The 10,000-nt window shown below is 45.5% G+C and overlaps 1 protein-coding gene across 4 annotated transcripts in view; it reads right to left on the bottom strand.

Annotated features, from left to right (window-relative positions):
* The window catches only part of ttc7a (tetratricopeptide repeat domain 7A), a 69,033-nt gene that overhangs the window by 21,611 nt on the left and 37,422 nt on the right, over nt 1-10,000 (bottom strand). For all 4 annotated transcript variants that reach the window (XM_030071388.1, XM_030071391.1, XM_030071390.1 and 1 more), the window contains 4 exons: nt 9,797-9,913; nt 8,512-8,624; nt 7,193-7,327; nt 1-195 (listed from right to left, as the gene is read on the bottom strand). The exon at nt 1-195 is cut by the window's left edge and continues 8 nt beyond it. In XM_030071388.1, coding sequence (XP_029927248.1) covers nt 1-195; nt 7,193-7,327; nt 8,512-8,624; nt 9,797-9,913 — 560 coding nt within the window. The remainder of the gene's footprint in view (nt 196-7,192; nt 7,328-8,511; nt 8,625-9,796; nt 9,914-10,000) is intronic.

Here is a 10,000-nt window from a genome sequence, read left to right as displayed (position 1 = left end):
CCAGGATGCGCTGTCCCGTCGGGTGGATGGCGAGCGCCTCGTCGTACAGGCCCTTGGCGTCGTCCAGCTGGCCCCGGAGCTCGGCCAGCCGGCCCCGCTGCAGCAGCACCGAGTGAGAGCTCGGGAAGAGCGAGCCGGCCTCGGCCACGCAGAACTGAGCCTCCTTCAGCCGGCCGTCCGCCATGAACAACTCACCTGGGGAGGGAGGGAGAGGAGGAGGAGGGAGGGAGGGAGGGAGGGAGGGAGGAAGGGAGTTAGGGAAAGTCAAGAAGGGAAGGGAGAAGGAAGATTGTGCAGCAGAAAGGGAGGATATCAAGGAGGGAGGGAGGAGGAAAGGTGTAAGAGGTGAAGGAAGGGAGAGAGGATGGAGAAAGAGAGAGAGAGAGAGAGGGAAGGAGCTCGAGAAAGAAAGGAGTTGGAAAAGATACAAAAAACGGAAATAAGGGAGGACAGGGAGAGAGAGAAGGAGGGGAAGGAGGGGATGCAAGGGAAGGAGTTAGGGAAAATGAGAGACGGCAAGAGAGACAGAAGGTGGAGGGGAATTGGGAAGGAGAAAGTGTGATTAAAGGAGGGAGGGAGTTAAGGAAAGAAGGAGAGAAGAGGACGGGGGAGGGAGGGAGGGAGGGAGGGAGTGGAGAAGGAGGTAGGGAGTTAGGGAAAGTCAAGAAGGGAAGGGAGAAGGAAGATTGTGCAGCAGAAAGGGAGGATATCAAGGAGGGAGGGAGGAGGAAAGGTATAAGAGGTGAAGGAGTGAAGGAAGGGAGGGAGGATGGAGAGAGAGAGGGGGGACCTCGAGGAAGAAAGAGGGAGAAGAAAAGGGAGAAAGAAAGTTGGAAAAGATACAAAAAACGGAAATAAGGGAGGACAGGATGAGAGAGAAGGAGGGGAAGGAGAAGGAGTTAGGGAAAATGAGAGACGGCAAGAGAGACGGAAGGTAGAGGGGAATTGGGAAGGAGAAAGTGTGATTAAAGGAGGGAGGGAGAAGTCATAAGAGGTGGAGGAAGGGAGGAAGGGAGTTAAGGAAGGAAGGAGAGAAGAGGATGGGGGAGGGAGGGAGGGAGGGAGGTAGTGGAGGAGGAGGTAGGGAGTTAGGGAAAGTCAAGAAGGGAAGGGAGAAGGAAGATTGTGCAGCAGAAAGGGATGATATCAAGGAGGGAGGGAGGAGGAAAGGTGTAAGAGGTGAAGGAAGGGAGGGAGGATGGAGGGGGGAAGGAGCTCGAGGAAGAAAGATGGAAAAGAAAAGGGAGAGAAAGTTGGAAAAGATACAAAAAATGGAAATAAGGGAGGACAGGATGAGAGAGAAGGAGGGGAAGGAGGAGATGCAAGGGAAGGAGTTAGAGACGGAAGGTAGAGGGGAATTGGGAAGGAGAAAGTGTGATTAAAGGAGGGAGGGAGAAGTCGTAAGAGGTGGAGGAAGGGAGGAAGGGAGTTAAGGAAGGAAGGAGAGAAGAGGACGAGGGAAGGAGGGAGGGAGGATAAGGCAGGGAGGGGTTGGAGGTTAAAAGTAAGGAGGGAGTTGTGATGAATCAAGGAGGCAAGAGAGAAAAAGAAGACAGAAAGGGCACGGAAAGATAGAAAGTAAGAGGTGAAGGAAGGGAGGGAGGATGGAGCGAGAGAGAGAGAGAGAAGGAAGGACCTCGAGGAAGAAAGAGGGAGACGAAAAAGGAGACAGGGAGTCGGAAAAGATAAAAAACATGGAGGGTAAGGGAGGACAGGGTGTGGGGTGAAAGAAGACATGAGGACAAAGACGGAGGTGGGAGAGAGACGGGAGGAGGACGAGAGGGTTTGAGGGAAAGAAGGAGGGAAAGATGGAGAGGAGGATATCATCATCATCATCATCATCATCATCATCATCATCATCATCATCAACCTTTATTTCACCTCCAAAGAGGCGGGGAGGAGCGATCCTCCTCGTCACATGATGAGCGGAAATAAAACGTTTAAACTGAAAATAAGAAACATGTGACGAGGAGCGACGAGGAAAAACATCAAATAAAACGCAATAAAATAAATAATAAATAAAGTAAGTCAATAAAATACAAGAATACAAGAATAAAGTTGAAAACAAGGTGAGAAACACTTGAATTCAAATTAAATTTCGGAAAGAATAAAAATTCAAAGCGCTTTTTTAAAAATATTTCGATTTTTTTTTTTTTTTTTTTACGAGGGTGAGGCGGCTGCACGTTAGGGGCATTTTTTTTTTTTTTTTTTTTTTTTTTTTTTTTTTGCCTGTTTCTGCTCCGAAACCGTAACGCCCCGGGGTAAAAAAAAAAAAAAAAAAAAAAAAAAAAAAAAAAGGGATGAGACACGGGGGGAAGGGAAGAAAAAAAAAGGAAAAAGAAAACAAAAGAGAAAAGGAAAAGAAAAACAGTGAGAGGAAGAGGTGAAGAAGTGACTTTAACTGAGGGCTCTTCAGCGGCACCGTGTTTAAAATGTAAACTGTGCAGCGTGCGAATGCAAAACACACAACACACACACACACACACACTCACACACGGAGAGAGAGAGAGAGAGAGAGAGAGAGAGAGAGAGAATGGAGTGCCTGGGAAGTAATGAAACTCTTGCCTAAATATGGGCATTGCATACTGGAGCTGCCTGCCTCGGCTCTCCTCTGCTGCTGGGAAGCACAGGACAAACCGCACACACACACACACACACACACACACACATACACACATATACACACACACACACACACACACACACACACACACACACAAAATCACGCCTACAAGCACCACACCGTCCAATTAGAGCCCGAACGCCGGGTTGAACGTGGGTCCCGCCCTCCAGGCTGCAGCGGACCAATCAGAGGGTGGCGTGCCGGGTCGCGCCAGCTGTCAATCATCCTGCGGGGGGGATGAATGGAGGCTGCAGACGGCCTGAGAACGCAGAGCCCCGCAGCTACAAACACTTAGTGAGAGAGAGAGAGGGGGTGTGTGTGTCACAATGAGGAAACCCACACACACACTGTACACACACACACACACATACATACACCATCTGCCCGTGAGTGCGATGTGAACCCATGCATGTGTGTGTTTGGTTGCGAGTGTTGTTGTTTGTTTACTTATGTTTCATAGGTGCACAGATGGGGAGTACTTAGCGCACGCATGCTACTGTACGTTCTGCAAAAAAAAAAAAAAAAAAAAAAAAAAAAAATTTAAAAAAATTAAATAAATAAATATTACAAACGGGTTCAGGGTGTATACTTTTGTTTCTAAAAAAAAAAAAAAAAAAAATTCAGTGAATGATTTGCGGTTATGTAACGCTTCACCTGAGCTCTCACACTGAATGCACAAGAGCCATACTCTACTGTGTCTGTGTGTGTGTGTGTGTGTGTGTGTGTGTGTGTGTGTGTGCAAGCGTGTTCTCCGCGGCTATCGGCGTATGAGATCAGTGCACTTGTGTACAGTGTGTTGCACAGTTGCAGGTGTGTGTGTGTGTGTGTGTGTGTGTGATGTACTCCAGCACGGGGTCGACTGTGTCCCCTGTCCCAGCCTAATGAGCCCTCCATGTGTGTGTGTGTGTGTGTGTGTGCATGTGTGTGTGTGTGTGTCAGGGCAAAGCTATTTGGCCGATCAGGATGTGAGATTGAGAGACAGGAAGTGACCCACGAGGAGAGGAATGCTGGGAAGGCAGGGAGGGGGGAGGAGGGGTGGTTGAGGTCGACGGGTACGACCGTCTGAGCCTTGAGAGAGGGGACACACTCCAGGTCTCACACACACACACACACACTCACATACACACACATGGGTCAGCCCAGTTCTTACGTTTGGACTCGGGACGTTTTGCGCATTTTCTCAGCCGAGGGAACGCCGGGGGTCAGAGGTCGGACGCGGAAAATAACCTTTGAGTTACAGTGACGTCCTGCTTCGTTTTTATTTTTAATGCCGCGGTCTTCCTCAGCTGGTTTGCAGAGTGGCTTTGCTCACTTCCGTTTAGTTTTTTTAGTGTTTTTATTATTATTGTCACTGTTACAATATGGGGCTGTAAAGGCATTATTACAATACAAACACAACATGTGGACGTCTCAGTAAACATCAGCACCAGCGCCTCCTCACGCCTGCAGTGTTGAGAAATTTGACAAAACTGGCTAAAGACTAAAAGTAAAGACATTTACCGCATATTTTTTTTTATTTCAGGTGTTTAAATCACACCTAAAAACCCATTTTTATTCCTTGGCTTTTAAAACATAGCCTGCGTTGACTGCTTTTATGTACCTATGTGTCATTTGTTTGTATGTAACAGTGGCTATGTTTTATGTTCTTATGTGGTTTTTTGTTCGTTTTGTGTTATTTGTTTGTTTGGTTTTTTTGTCTTTTAACTTGTACAGCACTTTGGTTCAACTTTGTTGTTTTTAAATGTGCTATATAAATAAAGTGGTATGGTATGGTATTTCATTTTTGCTCGTTTTGTAATATAAGTACGCGACATCGTCTGAACGGAACTGTTTTTCCACACCTGTAGTTGTAGTTTTTACTTTAGTTTGGGTTAACGTTGCTGCCAATGAGGCTCCGGAAGCTACAAACAGAGAGAAACCCCGACAGAGTGAGACTTCATGAAGCAATAACAAGAAAAAAACAGTGATTTTATTTTCACACCCCTCCACCCCGTCCCCGTTCCCCATCCTATCCCGGGTTAACCGGCGTGCTCTAACTGGTTGCATCACGGCTCTGTGGCTGTGGAGCTTCCCCTGCTCGCTCTCTTGCCTCGTCCCATCCGGTTGACTGGATGGATGGATGGATGGATGGACGGATAGACGGATGGATGGATGGAGAGATGTGTTGTTTGTGCGGAGCATCTCTGCGCTCTCTCCCCTCCGTTTGCTCTCCTCCCCTGTGAACTCCCACAGGCGGACTGAGGCTGAAGTGGTGGAAGTAATAACGGCATGCATCACTGCCTTTCTGGCCTTAATAGATCTCACAGTGGCGGCGGTGCGTTCAGGTACAGTCACACTTTTTTGCATGCTTTTGTTTTGTGTCGGAAAAAACACTCTGTGCCGTGATGAGATTCAAAAACAAACGAACCCGTCTGTTTCTGACGGGGACCCCCGCAGAGTCGCCGGTGCCGCTCAGCGCCTCCTCAACACTCCCCCGTGTTACCGCACTGCTGGGGTTCCCAAATGTTTTCTTTTTTTTTTTTTTTTTTTTAGAAAAGCAAAGTCAAATTGAGATCAGAAAATTCCTGTGACTGCTTTATTTCAAACGTATGACAAAAACAAAACAAAAAAACAAAAAAACAAACAAAGTGTCAGCTCACACTGTCAGAAGTGCATCAACAGTGTTTCGTTCCCCAGGGAGACGGACGTGAGGCTGCTGCTCTGAGCCGCTCGCTCACAGCTGTGTGTGTGACAGTACGCCTGCACGGCATTCACTGCACATTCATTTTAGCTTCATTACGGTATTTTTTTAGGGATATCACAGCAGAGATTTGGGGTTTGTCAGGTGACCCCCCCCCCACGTGGAGGGCCGGGTGGGCCTTCAGAAAGATAATCACCCGTTAACATGTTGCTTTATGCACTTTAATTTTGATTGCAAATGAGGAAAAACTGGTCTTTAAACGCGGAACCTGTTGAAATTTAAGAAAACGAGACGAAAACTTAGACAAGATGACATAAACTCCAGAGAAACTGAAACACAAGACAAACAGGTTGTCGCAGACGTTTGAGTGTGTCCTCATCATCGGAGCCACTGAGACGGACCGGGCAGGTTTCACTGCTTGTTACTGTAGTTTTTTTAATTTTATTGATTTGTTCTGATGAGGTGCTGACAGGTATGTGACCTGTAAAATATTCACACTGGGAACAACCTGACAGATCAGTCACTCTGATTGTGAGTAGCTCAGATTGCAACAGCTGCAAAGTTTTTATCAGGAAATTGATGCTGTTTTTTTTTTTTTGTTTTTTTTTTTGGTAACACTTTACAATAAGAGTACAACAATTAACGATAGTTAACGTTAGTTAATGCCGTAATGGTTAATTAACTGTTAGTTAATGATTATTATGGCATTTACTAATGTTAATAATATCTACAATAACCCTTAAATAACATATAAATTAATACCTTAGCATGAACAGCATTAGTAAATGATTCTTAGACACATTAGTTAACGGTTAGTTACCTGTTACTTAATGTTTATTAACTGTTACTTAATGTTTATTACGGCATAACTAATGTTAATTGTTGTACTCTTATTGTAAAGTGTTACCTTTTTTTTTTTTACTGACTTGAAAATGCATTCAACAGAGTACAAGAACACACGAGCTCAATTACATACATTAACTGGAGTAAATATACAATATAATCGCTCCCACGCTTGCATGTGGCACCTGAGACTCACAGCAGGTTCTTAGTGGCTCTAAATCACTGCAATATTATACTGGTTTTACTGGGAAGCTCCCAGTGGCCCAATGAAACGGCACCACTCTGCCTCACTGTACAAATATACACATTAGAAACCACAGAGGCCTTCATCAGAGTTTACATCCTTCTGATGAGTTAACACAGCTCACTAATAAACAACAGGTAGGCAACATCAGTAAATATACAGGTATAAATATGAATATAAGAAAAAAGAGAGAGAAAATCAATGAAATGACGCCTGTAGCCTTTCAAATTAAACTCATACAGAAACTGGGAAGCTCTTGTAATCGACGTCTTGCACATTTTACATTTGCCAGGACAGAGAGACAAGGAAATGTTGAGATCTGATTGGCTGTTAATGGCCAGTGACCACAAAAAGCAGCATCTGTTCTCTGCTGACAGGCTCTCAGACTGTCCACACATCCACTGAGGCTCCCCGGTGGCATTTTACAGGAAACTAACAGCTTTTTGGCCACTTCTCGGTCACGTTGCTCACACTGTGGGAGCATGGCAACCGACCGACTCTGCACACCAAGCAGAGGCGGTGAACAAAAATGTTGCCCCATGAACGACATCAAAACAAAAATGTACATGAAAAGAGTGTATATAAGTTTACATCCTTCTGATGAGTTAACACAGATCACTAGTAAGCAACATCAATAAAAATATAGGTATAAATATGAATATAAGAAAAAAAAGAGAGAAAATCAATGAAATGACGCCTGTAGCCTTTCAAATTAAAGTCCAAGACCGACCCGACGGTGTGTGAAGAGTGTCACAGTGTGTGTGTGTGTGTGTGTGTGTGTGTGTGTGTGCTGCAGTCGTACCGGCCTGTAGCCAGATGCGCTCCAGCGTGGTCCAGATGTAGGTGGGTCCCTGGCGGTGGGTGGAGCTGACGGCCGACACCTCAGACAACGCCGCCTCCAGGCGGGAGGCCGCCAACGACGGAGCGCTCAGCGAACCTGAGGGTCAGCGAAGAGACGGGAGAGTTCAGCGACCCTTTCTCTTCAGGCTCAGAGCAAAATCTGTCTTCACCGTTTGAATAAAACTGCATCTACTATTACAAAATGAGTGCATGTGCTCTTAAACGAAAAAACAGGAGCACACAAAGAAATTTGGCGGCACAGTAAAAATGTTTAAGGCACACAGAGTTCATTAAAAAAAAATTCTTACATACATATTTATATTGCACACATGCATTTACTTGGCACATAGCACCAAAATCGCACCTTGGCCCATGGCTTCTAGACGCAAAGGTCGCTGTTTCAAACTAATAGCTTTCCATTAGCTAACTAGTGGGAGGCTTTTATTGTGAAGCAGCTACACCAAAATGCCCCTTTGTATGCAAGTAAAAACAGTGAATTTCAACAAACCAGACATAGCAAACAGGTGGTCAGTGTATCTGCAACCACTGGTAAGAGGCTGCACTATAAACTTGAGGTGAGATTACCACTTCACAGTCTGCTGCCGTTTAATAATCCCAGCTGTTTTGTATTTGGCTGAAACATTAACGTTTGTAACAAAAGATTACAGATTGTAGATTAGACTGTAATCTTTACTGTTTTTCTGGTTCACACTTATCTATTTTTAGGTGCAAATGCGACTGCAGAGCCCTGTAACTGCACAAAATAAAAATTTTGGTACTGTTTTAATGTATGTGGGTAACTCACTGCAGGTACTTTATGTGCAAAGCGGATATAATATATATAATGTTTTGAAATGAAACTCTTCACATATGACAAAGGCTGATTGTGTGCCTTGCAAATATTATGACGACGGGATTGAGCTGCGCCGCACTGCGATAAAATATTAAAACGTTCATTATGTGAAACCTGTCAGAACAATGATTGCAGGGAACGCCGGGCTTCCTGAGGCTGACTGGCAGGTGAATGGACCCCATCCTGGTGCGGCAGGTACGCCGCTGAGTCACAGCCCTGATATTTAAACAGCGCGACGGCTCCCTCAAACCGCATCGCAGGCAGGCGGGCTTAATCCAGAGCAGGTCAACCGCTGGGGGGATCTGCACTGACCTACGCGCTCACCTCTCTCATTGGTATTTACCCAACGCCGGAAAGGAAGGCGGGTGCGTTCGGTTTGAAAATAATCAGGCTGGCGTTTGAGGCTTTTCGCCGGCCGAGGTGCTCACCGGTTGAAGTGTCCTGGAAGTCGGGCAGGGTGAGGTGGATGGAGGGTTTCCTGCCTCCGGGGCTGGTTTCTGGCCTGTCAGCCGCGGGTATACTGCTACTGTCATCTGTCTCGCTGCAACACACACACACACACACACACACACACACACAGCCATGACTGCATGCACCTAAGTGGTACAAGAATGCATGAAAGCACATCATGCACAAACATACAAACAAAGTAATGAATACCAAGTGACGCATGCACAAACGTATAGATCTGCACAGGCATGCATTCATAGTCACAAACAAATAAAAGCATCCATGTAAGTGCACACACACACACACACACACACACACACACACACTATGGATAATCAATACCACAGCAGCAAAAGACACACACACTTCCTTCACACAGGCTATCAGCATTACCGTGCAAATGATGGCGTCACTGTTACAATAAAGTTATACTGTAAATTTGCACATTGCCCACATCTATGCACATTGTATACATCGATGCACACTGGTTTTTTTGTTTTTTTGCACATTGTTTTTTGCACATTGGGTACTTAGATCTTTAGATCTCTAGTGTCATCTTTTATTCTTTATTTTTGATTTATTTAATCTTGTACTCTGTGGATACTGCTGAAAACTGTGAATTTCCTTCGGGATGAATAAAGTATCTATCTATCTATCTATCTATCTATCTATCTAATAAAGTGCATTAAATAAATCTGATGCATGCACAGGTTGGAATAGCCTGCTTGTAACAGTGAAAGTGTTTCCATCAAACTTTTTCAAGACGATCTAGCTGCAGACCTCCAGCGTGAGACGTCTTCCGTTGCAGGCTCCCGTCTCAGGCCAACCTCAAGCGTGAAGTCGTTTAGGGCAGGAGGTGCGCACAAGAAACTCCAAAATAAAACCAAGTTATCGATTTTGTGAGAGAAAACGTTGTCACTGATTTGTATTTAATTAGTAAACGTTAGGGTTAGGGTGAGGGTTTGGTGAAAAAAGTTTGTTATTTCCGGGTCTCAAACTGGAGGTTGGCCTGAGACGAGAGCCTGCACAGGAAGACGCCTCACGCTGGAGGTCTGCAGCCAGATCCCTCTCAACTTTTTATGCACATTTTGCCAAATCAAACAAAAAATTCAGCAAATGTCCTGAAAAGGTGACAAAAAGTCTGTTTGTAATGCTCCAGTGGCCAATCGGACAACGCTGCAGCAAAATTGCTATTGCTATTGATTTGAAACTGGCACACACACGCACACACACACACTCGTGCATGCACACACACACACTGACCTGCTGCGGCTGAGGTCGTAGCGGTTCTGCCAGAGCTGCAGCATGTCCTCGCAGGTCTGCAGAGCCGCCGCCGGGCCAAACAGGCTCTCCTCCAGCTTCACCTTGGTGAAGAGCAGGCTGGAGCAGACACACACACACACACACACACACACACACACCACATGGCACTTCAGTTACACTTTAGCCTTATTCCAATCAGATTCC

This window comes from Myripristis murdjan, chromosome 15, assembly GCF_902150065.1.
Source record: "Myripristis murdjan chromosome 15, fMyrMur1.1, whole genome shotgun sequence".
NCBI classification, from domain to species: domain Eukaryota; kingdom Metazoa; phylum Chordata; class Actinopteri; order Holocentriformes; family Holocentridae; genus Myripristis; species Myripristis murdjan.
This window is presented reverse-complemented; position numbering and strand designations above follow the sequence as displayed.